This window comes from Danio rerio, chromosome 25 (assembly GCF_049306965.1).
Source record: "Danio rerio strain Tuebingen ecotype United States chromosome 25, GRCz12tu, whole genome shotgun sequence".
In the NCBI taxonomy this organism is placed as follows: Eukaryota; Metazoa; Chordata; class Actinopteri; order Cypriniformes; family Danionidae; genus Danio; species Danio rerio.
Genome location: NC_133200.1, coordinates 33,719,422 through 33,735,623, shown reverse-complemented (window position 1 = coordinate 33,735,623; position 16,202 = coordinate 33,719,422). Strand labels below are relative to the sequence as shown.

At 36.7% G+C, this 16,202-nt stretch overlaps 1 protein-coding gene and 1 long non-coding RNA gene across 6 annotated transcripts in view; both read right to left on the bottom strand.

Annotated features, from left to right (window-relative positions):
- lsp1a (lymphocyte specific protein 1 a) overlaps positions 1 to 7,855 on the bottom strand; it is a 70,598-nt gene extending 62,743 nt beyond the window's left edge. For all 5 annotated transcript variants that reach the window (XR_012400494.1, XR_012400495.1, XM_003201460.7 and 2 more), the window contains exon 1: positions 7,702 to 7,855. Coding sequence is in view for 3 of the 5 variants with exons in the window: in XM_003201460.7 (XP_003201508.2) it covers positions 7,702 to 7,760 (59 nt within the window). In the remaining 2 variants the exon portion in view is untranslated. The remainder of the gene's footprint in view (positions 1 to 7,701) is intronic.
- A 4,159-nt stretch (positions 7,856 to 12,014) lies between these two features.
- LOC141381012 (uncharacterized) lies at positions 12,015 to 15,628 on the bottom strand. Its single transcript, XR_012400493.1, has 3 exons — positions 12,646 to 15,628; positions 12,444 to 12,570; positions 12,015 to 12,103 (listed from the first exon to the last, which is right to left on the bottom strand). It is a non-coding gene; the product is annotated as an uncharacterized lncRNA (long non-coding RNA).
- Positions 15,629 to 16,202: the final 574 nt, after the last annotated feature.

Sequence of the window (16,202 nt, the reverse complement as noted above, 5' to 3'; positions counted from 1 at the left end):
GGGAAAACTAATGTTTTTTTTTACCCTGGACAGTGGGGTAAGGTTTTGTCAAATGACTAGGATATACAGTACATTCAATTCATTAGTTCACCCAAAATGTAAATTCTGTCATTATCTCAGTCTTGTCACATGTTTGAGTTTCTTTCTTCTGTTGAATACAAAATTTGTTTTTCCTATAGTATGGATGTCAATAGTGACTATTTCCAATATTCTTTAGCATCTCTTCTTTTGAATTCAACACACAACAATATAGCAAGTATACAGTTCAAATCAACAGTTTACATACACTTTAAAAAAGAAACATAACCATTTTTTTTTTAAATGTCTGATGGTAAATGATACCAATCGTTTACTATTTTAGGTCCGTTAGGCTTACCTAAATGATTTACATTTGCTAAATGACAGAATAATGAAATTATTAAGAATTATTTTAGATTTGTTTATTAATTTTTAAGACAGTCAAAGGTTAACATACATTTCCTTGGTATTATTTTAGCTTTGCTTTTAAACTGTATAAGTTTGGTCAAATGTTTTTCTTCCACAAGCTTCTCAGAATAGTTTGAAGGAATGTTGGCCCATTCCTCCTGACATAATTGGTGTAACTAATTCAGATTTGTAGATTTTTTATAGGATTGAGATCAGGGCTTTGTGATGGCCACTCCAAAACATTCCCTCTGTTGTCCTTAAAGCACATTTTAACTAATTCGGCAGCATGCTTAGGGTCATGGTCTGTTTGAAAGACCCATTAGTGGCCAAATTTAAATTTCCTGGCTGATGTCTTGAGATGTTGCTTCAGTATTTCTACATGATGTTCTTTCTTCATGATACCATTTATGCTGTGAAGTGGACCAGTCCCTCCTGCAGCAAAACAGCCCCACAACATGATGCTGCCGCCCCCATACTTCACAGTTGGGATTGTGTTCGTAGGCTTGTAAGCTTTCCCCTTTGTTCTCCAAATGTACAGTAACACTGGTCATTATGGCCAAACAGTTCAATCTTAGTTTAATCAGAGCACAGGACATGTCTCCAAAAATGAGTCTTTTTCCCAGTGTAATTTAGCAAATTGTAATCTTGTTTTGTTGTTGATTCTGGCTTCTTAATTTCCCTATGTTGTCACACAAGGAAGCAGTGTGTTTGAGGTTTTCCTTAATTACTATTCTACAGTTGTGCCTCCAATTAACTCAAATGCAGTCAATTAGCCAATCAGAAACTTCCAAAACCTTGACACCATCATCTGAGCTTTTCCAGAGGCAGAATAATCTTATTGTTTGTAAACTTGACTTTCAAGAAAAGTTCAAGAAAATCTCTCTCTTATTATTCTGCTATTAAGCGTAACAGAAACAAATTTGATCATCCTAACTTACCTAAAAGAGAAAAAGTTAAGTCATATTAACATCTGACTTTTTTTTTTTAATGGTCATGTGCCTTTTTATACAGTGTGTGTAAACTTCAGGTTTCAACTGTATATGAAGAGTTCAGATGCAAAAACCTGTAAGTGCCATCTGCAATTTTCTATCAAAAATGAACATTATTTTCATCCCCCTTTATTTATGTTAAGATGTTTTACTTTAAAGACCAGGAAAAGGACTTATTCTTTGCCATAAAAGTGATGTTACTGCATATACACACAGAAGCTTGATAAAAATGCACAATTTAGAGCAAAATTTCAGACGGCATTTAGAGGTTTTTGCATCTAAACACTTCATATTCTTTTATTTTGGTATGAGCTATTCCTTTAACCCAACAACTACTACTACACAATTAGCATTTCAATGCATTTTGGCCATTCATTCACAAATTTAAGAGTCTAAAAATACACATTTGAAAGCAGATTTCAAACTGCTGTATAAACAACAACAACAAAAAAATCTAATTTTTGTGAAATACAACATGTGTAGCATGCACCATTTCACGTTTTTATTTTCATGGACTGAGTGGAGATGTCAGAATTGTTGTATGTACAAAAAAAATCAATCAATAAAAAACTTTTCTTTATTATTACAGAGTCGTGTCTTTTAATTCTTCCCTTTTTGTTAACAACTTGGTGAAATATCAATATTCAATGTCAAAGATTAACCAGTGTTTAAAAATATATTCCATAAATGTAGATAACCTGCTAAACTACCAACAATTACTCATTCATCATTAATTTTCCCCCTGCTTAGTCCCTTATTTATCACAGCGGAATGAAACACCAACTATTCCAGCACATGTTTCACGCAGTGGATATCCTTCCAGCCACAACCCAGTACGGGGAAACACTCATACACTCTCACAATCACACATGTACACTATGGCCAATTTAGTTTATTCAATTCACCTGTAGTGCATGTGTTTGGACTGTGTGGGTAACTGGAGAACCCTGAAAAAACCCACGCCAACACGAGGGGAACATGCAAACTCCACACAGAAATGCCATCCGGCACAGCTGGGACTCGAACGAGAGACATCGTGGCTTTAAGGCCTCTGTGGGAACCACTGAGCCACTGTGCTACCCTACTAACAACTTGTGATAAATTATTATATAGTTTTTTTTAATTACATGATCATTTCCCTTAAATGCAAAACTATTTACTTTGGGTATTATTATAAAAGATTTATATATTTTGGAAAATTATTTTGGAAAATATGAATAGCATAATCGTCTCACAGCAAGAAGGTTGCTGGTTCGAGCCCTGGCTGGGCATTTCTGTCTGGAGTTTGCATGTTTCCCCATTCTCGTGAGTATATTGGTGTTTCCCAGTGTTGGGTTGCGGCTGGAAGGGCATCCATTGCGTAAAAACATATGCTGGATAAGTTGGCGGTTCATTCTGCTGTGGCAGCCCTTAATTAATCAAGGGACTAAGCCGAAAATAAAAAATGAATGAGAGAATGGCATTATAAAGAACAATATGTGTAATAATGGAACCATGAAAAAACGTCTTAACAATGGTCAACAGAATAGCTGGATTTGTGTTGTAAAGTGATTGTCTATTAGTAGTTGTTTATTTTTAGTTGTTAATATCACAGATTAACTCTAATTTTAAATCTCTCTCATTTCTCATTGCCTAAAGGGTAACATCGGTAGCACATCTTACCCCACACCCCTGTGTAAGACCCTAATGCTTAACTAAACGTAACACAGTGCTCTCTGTGTTTATTCTACTCCTGCCTGAAACCTTCAAAAAACAGAGCCGGTAAAGTTTATTCCCCCTTTCAGTCAAATGTCTAAACCCCTGCATTCCAGCAGCCCTTATCAGACTATCGTAAATAGAAGAGCAGATCGTGCAAAGTCCATGGATTAGGGGGTCATGGCTTTCCCCACAACAAGAGAAAAATGCTTTGTGGTAGTTAAAAACAACAGCCAGAAATCTTTAGAATGTCTACATCTCTAAGACAGTTAGGTGCAATGACTTCAGGAGGAACGACTGTCAGTTTGACATAATGTGTGAACAGTAAAGGTTATAATGGTTTCTAAAATATTGAGACATGTGTATACAAAGCAGAGTGCTGTAACTGACATTTCCGGAACGTGTTTCAGAAAACCACACATCGGTTTTTGGAGAATGTAAGCCGTTAATGGAGAAAGCACCTTGCTGAGTGTGAGAAGCTTAGGGGAAGTAAATCCTGTCAGACAATAATCCAACCTGTTTGTGTTTGACAAAGAAGAGCAGATTCACCTTAAATCATTGCTTTTAAGAACCCAATACTATTTTACTTTACCGTAAAATGACGGATGTTAAATTACAGAAATTTACCAGAAATTTAAATTGAAGGAAATTTATGTAATTTCATATCTGTTATTTTAGGGTACATTTCTGTAATTTAACGGCCATTATTTTACTTTTTTTTCTGGCACCCGCAGGTGCTGGAAATAAACTGTAAAGTTACAGATTTCTTTTACATTGCACTGGCAGCTAATTACCATGTTTTTGCAGTGTAGTATACACCACCAACCCAGACAATACATCACTTCAAACTATTAAAAATGTTCATAAATGTTACTTTTTTTTAACTTTTCAAGATTAAAAAGTGTTGAATGAAAGATCAAGATCCCATAACGCAACTCAAAAGCCTAAATAAGTGAAGAAAAAACATGAATCACAAAATATCTAAAACTGTCAATTTACATACAGTTGAAGTCAGAATTATTCGCCCCCCTTTGAATTAGGTTTTCTTTTTAAAATATTTCCCAAATGATGTTGAACAGAGCAAGGAAATTTCCACAGTATGTCTGATTTTTCTGGAGAAAGTCTTATTTGTTTTATTTTGGCTAGGATATAAGCAGTTTTTTAAACACCAAGGACAACATTATTCGTTGCAACACAGGCACATTCTGAAAATGTAGTCCTATGGATGTTTCTGCAGATCGTAAATTATGTAGCCGGACGTACGTATGGCTACATTTTATTTTTTAAACGAATGCTACAGGGCGTAGTCCTCCGTGTGGAGGACTTTCCTGCCGCAAGCAGTTTGTCCTGTTAGCTCGTTGTACGTCGGCGGACTTGAGATGAAGAGAGGAGTTGACCACAATGACGACGATGGGGTTCAAGTCCAAGGAAGGGCGTTTCCAGAAATCAAGTAAGACAAAAACAGAATCCAAAAAAAATTTATTTGAATAATATTGTGAGAATGTGGTAAAATCCGAAATCGTGGTAAACGTGGTACTTTTCTTTTTCTAGACAGCTTTTGTAAATCAGTGGTTGGGTTTAGGGAAGTAAGTGGGTGGGCGGGTCAATTGATAAAATTGGTTGGGTTTAGAGAAGAAGGAGGTTGGGTCAATCGATTGGTCAGCCGGTGAGTCAGTCATTCATTCTGTCATTCAGTCAGTCAGATAGAGAGTCACTCGACAGCAGTCTCTGGTGGGTTCACACAAGAACAGCAGGTGCGAACAGCACTCGTGAGAGAAATTTGAGATATGACAAAGCGCAAACAGCGGCCTCTCGTGAATTCGCGAAAACAAAAACTGCAAAAATACGTACCTTCCGGGACTTATTTCGCGGTCTCCAGAAACGTCCACAGGACTACATTTCCAGAATGAGCCTGGGTTGAAATTATTAGCCCCTTTAAGCTAATTTTTTTTTCAATAATCTGCAGTACAAACCATCATTATACAATAACTTGCCTAATTACCCTAACCTGCCTAGTTGACCTAATTAACCTAGTTAAGCCTTTAAATGTCACTTGAAGCTGTATTGAAGTGTCTTGAAAAATATCTAGTCAAATATTATTTACTGTCATCATGGCAAAGATAAAATAAATCAGTTATTAGAGATGAGTTATTAAAATTATTATATTTAGAAATGTGCTGAAAAAAAATCTTCTTTTCATTAAAAAGAAATTGGAGAAAAAAATAAACAGGGGGGCTAATAATTTTGACTTCAACTATATATATATATATATATATATATATATATATATATATATATATATATATATATATATATATATATATATATACTGTAACAGTATTTTACAGTGTAGATAATATAATTCACCACATTATTTATTTAAAAAATCTATCTGCTTACGGAAGAAACTCAGTAATGCGTTAAACTTTACTAGTTAATTGACAAAAGTTATCTGTTACTTATCACACGTTATTTGAAATGGGTTTTGTAACGCTGTAAACAATGAGTGTTACAAAATAAGGAGTTAAAATGTTTCAGGAAAAACAAAAACGAATGCACACCTACATGTTTGTTGAAAAAACAGACAGGTAGCAATATAATATTTGAATTGGTACATTGTGAAATGGCAGTCTGGCTGTTTACAGTAAACATTTTTAATTACAGTTGATTTGAAGATAACCGTTCATATCAATGCCAATGAAGGTCAGCAGGTCACATCTTTAATTACAGTGGACTCAACCATCCCTTCCTCCCTTCTCATCCATCCACAAACCCGCAGCACCTCTGGAAGAAACAATAAACCCTCATCTGGAGCCCTGACAACATTCCAGCTTATTAAAGTCATAGTAAACTACACATCACGCATTTCTCTATAGAGACATCAGGCTGTGAAGGTATGACAAACTGGTGCGCTGTAATAAACGTGCTTAAGTATTTAGGTATTTGTTCTATTTACTTCACTTCAAAAATTATTTTCTTATTCAGTGTTTGTGTCTTGTTTCTGGAATAATTATGTAAAGTCTTAAATCATGAAGCATATTCTAGACAAGCTGTTTACAGAAGTGATATGCTAAAATTAAATGTGTTTTTTTTAAAACACGCAAATTAATCTCACAATGGACTACGCTAAATAATCTTGTTTTCGCAATTAAAATTACAATCTTTTTCTTAACCCATTTTCAGATTATTTAGCTTGTTTTAAAGAAAAACACTTCAAGACAACTAGAAAATGCAGGTTGGTTTTAGAATATTTGGATATTTGGACTAAAAACAAGACAAGACCTCTAAAAAAAGCGTTTTATAGTGTTCTTAACTTGTTTATTTGCCAATTTATTAAAAAAAAAAACACAATGTTATTAGAATGTTATTACATAAACAGATAGATTGATAAATAGATATGTTCAACAGTATTAAAATATTTACATATAGTTAAAGTCAGAATTATTAACCCCCTTTGAATTTATTTTTTTTCTATTTCATAAATGATGTTTAACAGAGAAAGGGAATTTTCACAGTATGTCTGATAATATTTATTTCTTCTGGAGAAAGTCTTATTTATTTTATTTGGGCTAGAATAAAAGCAGTTTTTAATTTTTTAAACACCATTTTAGGGACAAAATTATTAGCCCCTTTAAGCTATATATTTTTCGATAGTCTTCAGAACAAACCATCGTTATACAATAACTTGCCTAATCACCCTAACCTGCCAATTAAACCTAATTACCCTAGTTAAGCCTTTAAATGTCACTTTAAGCTGTATTATAAAATATTGTAAAATATTACGTACTGTCATCATGACAAAGATAAAATAAATCAGTTATTAGAAATTAGTTATTAAAACTATTTTGTTTAGAAATGTGTTGAGAAAATTGTCTCTATGATAAACAGACATTGGGGAAAAGTATTAAACAGGGGGGTGAATAATTCAGGAGGCTAATAATTCTGACTTCAACTGTATTTTCAAACATATTAATTAATAAACATGTTTAATATAGGCAGTACTTATGCCTATAAAATAAGCTGAAAAACTAAACAAGACTATGATATTATTAAAAAATAAAGACATTGATCAATTTGATTAATTGGGAAAATAAATAAACATAAATATGTAATAAAAATAACAATAATAATAATAATGTGATTATTAGTTAAAATACCTAAGTCATAAAGTTTCGTTCTTGTGTATATTTAAAATACAACCACAAAAAATAGTGATCATCAATTATTGAATATTATTGCAGTTTATTTTTAGAAAATAAAAGTTTGATTTGACCATATTTATTAATAATTTCTGACTTTTTAACTGTATATTCACCACACAAATGGATATTGTCTTCCCATACTATAACAAAGGATTATAGGTTCCTGAAGAACACAATATTGAAAAATATGCTGTAATCCCATATGTAGCACATAAAATATTAACATTATTCGCTCATTTGTTAAAGGAACAACCTATGTTGCATCATCACCCACAAAACTGACATCAACACTTGCTCAAGAACAATTGTGCCTATGATGGGCACACCTGAGATCCCAGCTGTAAACCTCAAAGCATTCAATGTGAAAGTCTGAAACACAAAGTCCTCACCTCAGGAGATTCTGCAAACCTTGCTTGCTAGAGCTTCGTCTCATGATAGCACTTGACATTGTTCTTTCTTCCCCGAGATGAATTCTGGCAAGTTTTGTATCCAGTGAATCAGTTTCAGAAACACTCCCGCTCTTTCCTGTGCTGCTGAGCTTTTGAGGAGAGATCCACGCGGCACTCAGGCTGCTCTCACAAACACACACTGTCTCCTCCTCCTCTCCTCTCCTCCCTCTGGGTGTGTGTGTGAGTGTTTTTTTTTTCTCTTTGCTGCATGTGGTTCTCATTGAAAGAGCTCAGAGCATAACCTAACATCATTTCCCCCTCCTTTTCCCTCTTTTCCAGGGTCATGTGGCCGTCCCTGGGGAAAATGTAAGCTGATACCCCTCACCCCATGCTATGAATCCAGACCCCCTAAAGACGTAGAAAACCCAGAGCCTTTCTTTTATTCTGTTTACATGAGTGCAGAAGCTTTCTGATGTGCTTACAAATAAACTTTGGTTTTTAGTTTCCATCTCAAATAAATGTTAGTCTCTTTAACTTTTGATTATATTAAAAACAAAACCTCAAATAAGAATGTATCACAGTTTCCACATAATAACAGCACAATTGTTTAAACATTGATAATAAGAAGTACTTAAGCACACGATTTCAGAAAGATGAAGGATGGATTCAACAGCTGCAGGAAATTGAGTTGTGTCAAACTTCCAAACACACAAAATGCTGAAAGTTTTTTTATATTTAAGATATATTGTAAATATATTTCTAAAGAAGCCGCTGACATAAAATTGACCAAGATTTTGGTAAAAATCCAAACATACAAACAAACAAAAAATAAAAAAACTTTGAAAAAATTTGGTATGTGTAATAACAATGGTAAGATCAGCCTGATCTCACGAGAAAACATAAGTATTTTACATTTTGTCAGTTGAATGCTTAATACGTATAAATTCGTACAGTTCAGTCAAACGAAAATGTACGATTTTAAAAAGAGACGTGGCACACAACCCCACCCCTAACCCTAACCGTCATTGGATGATGAGCTAATCGTGATGGTGTCACGATCCTCCAAATCCTCGATTCGATTACATTTTCGATTCTAAAGGCACGATTCGATTCGATTTTCGATTATGAATAATTAATTAATTAATGACCAATTAATTATTTGTAGCCTACCGTTTAAACTACCTGACCTGCATGGTCTTTGTTTTACCCATAAACAAATCATACAGTAAATGAATAAAGGCAAGACACACACATAATGACCACCTGTTAATCACTTTTTTCTGCGGGACTCGTGAATAGGCAGTGATCTGTGTCGTTATAATGGCGGTAAAAAAAGACGCACAACCAACAGGAACCAGCCAACAGTATCTGAGGTGTGCGCTAAAATGACTAAGTACAAGTGAGTTAAAGATTGAAGCTGTCCTCTGACTGCCTGGACCTGCTGTCTCGAGCGCATGGCTGTGTATGCGTCTGTGTGGTCACGTGATGTGCATTTTCAGAGGTAGTGAGGAAGAAGAGCTGCTCAGAAATGCTACACGCCACTTTGAATGTCAAATTGTTGTCGTTCTAAAATGCCATATAAAAACAAAGACAGTGTAAACCGGGCCAGAGTGTGTACTTTTCTATCGAACGAACAGTACGTAATACGTACATAGCAGAGCTTGCAAAACAGGGTTTTTTTTTTTTTGTCGACAACACGAACGTTGTCAACATAACTCACTGGAAATCCAAAATGCTTACACACCGGCGACTTCATTGAAAGAGGAGAGGGTTTAAGTTCTGTCGACGGGTCTCCTGCTTCTGCAGTTTAACAAGCACTTCAACAAGCCTGTTTTTTTCCCACTTGGCTAGCCAAGCTGACGTGAAATGGGGGCGTGGCAGCATCGACGATTCTATTTTTTGATTCGATAATCGAAATTGAGCATAAATTTCGATTGATTTCGATTAAAAATCGAAATCGTGACACCCTTTGCTAATCGTACTAAAATGTACAAATTAGAACGTATGAGTTTATACGTATAAGCCACTAAATCAAAAAGTTACAAATTGCCATTAGATTGCGTTTTAAAGACTAAAGGAGAACATACTGAACTACTGAAAATTACTTTTTTTTTATGAAAGGCAGTTTTGTAATCACAGCTTAAGATGCCTCTTGTATGGACAATGGAGTTACATGCATTGCTTCTAATCTTGTGGCTCTGTCAGTTTCAACCCAGGACTATTCTGAAAACGTACCTCTATATACATTTCTGGAGACCGCCAAATACACCCCAGGAGCTACGTCTTTTTTGCAGTTTTTGTTTTCGCTTATCCACCAGAAGCCGCTGTGTGCGCTTTTTGAGATGTCAAATTTCTTTTACGAGTGCCATTCGCACCTGCTGTTCTTGAGTAAATCCACCAGAGGCTGCTGTCAGCTGACTGTTTGACTGAATAACTGACTGACCAATCGAATGACCCACCCTCCTCCTTCCCTAAACACAACCAATTGTATTGATTGACCCGCCCACCCATTTCTCTAAGCCTAACCAACAATTTAAAAAGCAATTCAGAAAAAGAAAAGCACTCATCAGATTTTTTTTACCACATTTTCAGATTTTACCACATTCTCACCCTGTTATTTGCTTTTTAAAATATATTTTGGCATTTGTTTTTGTCTTACCTGCTTTCTGGAACCGTTCTTCACCAGACTCAAACCCCGTCGTCGTGGTCAACTCCGCTCTGTGTCTTAAGTCCAACGGTGCACATGGCGAGCTAACGGGACAAACTGGTTACAGAGGGAAAACCATCAATGAGGAGGTACTGTAAGTGGTCAGCTGGTAAGCGTGAAAAGGAACAGCTTTATAACATTCATTTTAAAAATGAAATGCAGCCATAAATAGCTCTGGCTACATAATTTGCAATCTCCAGAAACGTATATAGGGCTATGTTTTCAGAATGTGTCTATGTTGGTCAGTTTCATTTATGAATTCTCATCTTTAGTTCTTATTTTCTATTGGCCATTCTAGCAGATTTATTTTGGTTTCCTAAAACTTTCTAACTAGTGAGAAATTACAGCTGCAGTCTGGGCTTTCCATACCTTTTTACACCTCCCTTTCTTCATGTGTTCTGTTTCATGCTATTACATAATTTCTTTGACAGACATTTGCTTTTGGATCTGTCTAACATACAGTAGGGTTGTTCTGAAAATGTAGCCCTATATACATTTCTGGAAAGTGCAAATTATTTAGCCAGAACTATGTATGGCTGCCCTTCATCTTTAAAATGAATGCTACGGGGTGGTATGATGCAGTTCCGTTTCATGCTTACCAGCTGACCGCTTACCTCCATATAGACGGCTTTCCGGCTCTTACCAGTTTGTCCAGTTGCTCACCATGTTCATTGGTGAACTGGAGATGCAGAGAGGGGTTGACCACAACACTGGGGTTTGAGTCTGGCGAAGAACAGTTCCAGAAAGCAGGTAAGACAACAACAGAAGCCAAAAAATAAAATAAACAAGCAAATAACAGGGTGAGAATGTGTTTTTTCTCGATTGCTTTTTAAAACTATTGGTTGGGTTTAGGGATACAGGTGGTCGGGTCGGTGCTTTTGAATACACTATTGGTTCGGTATATTGAAGGAGGAGGGTGGGTTAGTTGATCGGTCAGTCAGCCAGTCAGTCAGTCAGTCGGTCAAATGGGATGTATTCGGTGCTCCCCAGAAAAGTATATATCGGTACGTTTTTAGAATGAGCCTGGGATGCATCTATCGCTCATGAAAGTCTGGGTGCTTCCTTTGGTGTTTGAGACTGAGATCTCAATGTCCTTTTGTCCTGAAACAAACTGAATTGTACAGTTGACTCATCAAACCCCCAGGACACATATCCACTGTCTTTTTTTGAAAATTTGCAAGCAGCAAATAGGAAATATTTTAATATTCATTAAAATTTCACATGAAGGCTAATCATTTTGCCTTCTACTGTGCCTCCATTTTGGCTCCTTTCTGAGATATGGAATAGTTGGCTATCTGTGTTTATGATCCCGTTCTTTATTTTTTCAACACACATGGTGAAAACCAGTTGAGTGAGTTTAAGGCTGATCACTTACCTGATGGTTACAACAGAGCAAATGCTGATACTGCCTTTATCTGCAGCTAATAACCTTAAAAAAAAAAAACCTGTTTTGCACATGTTCAAACTAAATCTTAATTCCAATTTCAAGCGAAACATGACATCTCCACAATGGTTGAGTTCTTGTTTTAGCATTGACCATAACAACAGCAATAATCTGATATTATGGGGTTAGTTCCCCCAAAAAATTCTGTCAATATTTACTCACCCTCATGTTGTTCCAATCCCCTGAGACCTTCGTTCATCCTCTGAACACAAATTAAGGTATTTGAGATGAAATCCGAGTGCTCCCCCATCCTGCATAAACAGCAACAGTTGTCAGAGTGCTACGGGCCGAGAATGTGAGTAATTAATAAAAGAATTCTAATCTTTTTGTGAACTAATCTACTTTAATCAGCTATCTGACATGTTATTTAGCTAATTGAATGAGCTAAAGTTATCACTCTACCATCTGTGGGATGTCACTAAGGTCACATGGTTCAGACAGTTGGCATCTGAAATTGCCTACTACTCGAGTAGGTATTTGAATGTACTACATGATCATTAGAAAAGCATGTTCTATATAGTATGAATGTGAGTAGTGTGAATGGAATTTGGATGTACTACATCCATCCTTTGTCATTATCACATGACCTACCTGCGTCGGTTGCTTTACTCCCATTCATGAATTCTCTCATGTGGCATCCTGGGATAGTGTAGCGTCCATTGGAGGTGCACTTCGGAATCTCAGCAACAGTTCTGGTTTAACCCCCCAGAACCATAAGCTAGGCAAATACAGGAGATAGGAATAAGACTGGGTTGTATTATACATATTGTCAGTTCAATTAAATTCAATTCACCTTTATTTCTAAAGCGCTTTTACAATGTAGATTGTGTCAAAGCAGCTTCAGATAGACGATCATAGTAAATTGAAACAGTATCAGTCCAGTTTCCAGAGTTTAAGTTCAGTTCAGTGTTGTTTAATATTCACTGCTGAGAGCCCGAACACTGAAGAGCAAATCCATTGATGCGCAGCTCTACAGATCCCGAACCATGCCAGTGGCGACAGCGGCGAGGAAAAAACTTTACCAATTGGGGAAAGTGAAGAATTAAAAAACCTTGAGAGACACCAGGCTCAGTTGGGTACGACCATTTCTCCTATGGCCAAACGTCTTGTCCAGAGCTGTAGTCTAGGCGCCGGAGGCTGGAAAAGCTGGACTTCAGCAAGACTTGTCTGTCCCTGGAGCGTCACAGGAATCAGTCTCATGCTCTCCACTCCTCCATGACCACCACAGAAGCTTCTCAGGATACGGCCTGGTCCAGGATTATGGGAACCTTGGGATCATCTTGTCGTGGATCTTGGATCGCATCAATGGCACTGCATAGTCTCTGGGGGCCTCGGGATGAGTATCCCCAGGTGGAAATAGAAAATAAAGAGAATAATTAGCAATGCTGCTGTTCGTAGTGTATATAGACGAGATGCAAAAACCTGCGTAAAATACATTCATGCATCATACCGTTTTGTGATGCATTGGGTATATGCTTTACTAAAAAGATAGGTCTTTAATCTTGTTTTGATCTGCGAGAGTGTGTCTGAGCCTCGGACATTATCAGGAAGGCTATTCCAGAGTTCAGGAGCCATAAATGAGAAGGCTCAACCTCTTTTAGTGGACTTTGTTGTTCTTGGTACTACCAGAAGCCCTGAGTTTTGAGATCTTAAAGAGCGCGTTGAATAGTAGGGAGACAGAAGGTTGGTTAGATAACCAGGAGCTAGATTATTTAAAGCTTTATAGGTAAGAAGTAATATTTTAAAATCCATACGAAACTTAACAGGCACCCAGTGTAGGGAGGATAAAATTGGGGTGATATGATCATATTTTCTATCACATATCCATATGATACGATCATATTGTTACAGCTATATCACTCTGCAGCCTAAGACCGGTTACTCACTGAAGCTAAGAAGGGCTGAGCCTGGTTGGAACTTGGATGGGAAACCGCAGAGGAAAACTAGGTTGCTGTTGGAAGTGGTGTTAGTGAAGCCAGCAGGGGGGAGCTTAACCTGCGGTTTGGGTGAGTCCTAATGCCCCAGTAAAGTGAAGGGGACACTATACTGTCAGGGAGCACTGTGTATTGAATGAGACATTAAACAGAGGTCCTGACTCATTAAAAATAAAATGAATATAAAGAGTAGTGGTGTAACCCTGCTGTCCTGGCCAAACTCTCTCCATTGGCCCTTACCCATCATATCCTCCCAATCATCCCCATCCACTAAACTGGCTTTATCACTGTCTCTCCACTCCAACTATAGCTAGCATATGCGTCGTTGTCTTGTGGCTGCCGTCACATCATCCAAGTGGACGCTGCACACTGGTGGTGGTGTGGAGAGACCCCGCCCTCATAATTGTGAAGCACTTTGAGTGTATGACACAATAAATGCACTATATAAATACACATTACTTACTTACTAGAGACTTGGTGATTAATCCTAGGATGGCTTTGCTTGCTGAGAGGATCTGTCCTTCAGCCATGAGGTCTGTTAAAGCTACAGCTAGAACTTGAGGGCTTGGTAGTCTGAATTGAGAGACAGATTTGAACTTATAAAAGTGGAGGGAAGGTTGCCAGCAGTTTTTATGCCACATATGTATATGTATCTGCGATAACAGTAGAAAGCTAATGATGAGAGCTGATAGTTAGATGAGCACTATGCCTATGTGGCCTGACCGAACTATCACTGCTGGTTGCTTGAGAAAGTAAAGCTGATAAGGTAAAACAGTTGCGAGGATTTGTTTTTGCTTTTTAAATATTTAAGGCCCGAAACTTAGCATGCTTCAGCAGTAAATACCACCTTTTATGTGTCAAAAGATCTAAGAAATTTAGATCCGTCATGTCATGACAACAAATGGCACATCTCCCAAGGTGATTTGTTTTTCCAGTGTTGTTCTGGGTCTCTCAAGTAAACAGAGTACTGTTTTGTAACCACTACAGAGACGCAGTGTTTGCACTTTTCAGGAAATCAACCTACAAATTGCATATTTGCAGTCTTCTCTACATATTAAACTGACATTGTATTACTTTTAAATCATACGGTAAACATTTAAATGTGAAACTCGCACCTTAAGTCACAACATAAAGCAGATTTTTATATGACTATCACTGCACTCTCTCTTACTTTACGCCACACACAGGCACATTCACACTTGTAAACACTGTCTCAGTCTACTGAAGCATCAGCCTTGTTAATCTGGTTACTATGGTAAACTCGTGTTTAGGTCTCTTTCCGGACAATACCGACACTCAGCACTTGCAGTCCTCAGCACTTTATTGAGCCTTGTTTCACAAGTCCAGCTCTCACTTGAATGCTGTCCCACAGGCCCACACACAGGAAGGGGAATTTCTGGAAGAATTAAACTCCCTCAGTTACACTGTCTGAAGTTTCTGTTTCAGTTTGTATCATGGAGTATACTGTATGTAGTCGACTGTTTGGGACTTTTGGTAAGGTTGTGCTTCTATTTTGTACCAAAGGGACAGAGATGGCAAAAGTACACACATGCTTTACTCAAGTAGAAGTACAGATACTCGTGTAAAAGTTGAAGCACTGACTACACTTTTGTACTCACGTAAAAGTAAAGAAGTGCAGCTTCAAAAATGTACTTAAGTAAAAAGTATCCTTTACTTCTTCCTGTTTTAGTTTCACGCTGATAACTATAGACCTCACATCACTTCAATACATTTATACAAAATAACATACGTTTCTGAGTTTGATGTAAAAGTTGATGCTAATTTCAAGCTGGAAAGTAGCCAAGCAACATGACACTGCAATATTGCAAACCAACAACGCACAAAAATCGGAGTATCATCAAACTCACAGCGTTCAGCATGTAGTTTTGCTGCTTGTAGTTGAAGAACAACAACTGCCATTAATGTCCGTTCATACACACTAGAAAAAAAAATTGAGGCCTTTATAATTAAACAAATAATAAACATATTCAATTAACATTTAATTTTGTCCAAAACATTTGTTTTTCTTTTGCTGTAATAAATACTTAATATACTTTACTATTTGAGGCATTTGGCTAAAGCTGCTTCATTATGAAAAAAAAAAAAAAGATTTACTGAATCAAAAAGGTGTTCATTTTGCGCCATAAAAAAATAAATAAATTAACCCCCCTGTTTATTTTTCCCCCAATTTCTGCTTAACGAAAAGAAGATTTTTTTTCTACACATTTCTAAACATAAAAGTTTTAATAACTCCTTTCTAATAACTGATTTGTTTTATCTTTGTCATGATGACAGTAAATAATATTTTGCTAGATATTTTTCAAGATACTTCTATACAGCTTAAAGTGACATTTAAAGGCTTAACTAGGTTAATGAGGTTAACTAGGCAGGTTTGGGTAATTAGGCAAGTTATTAT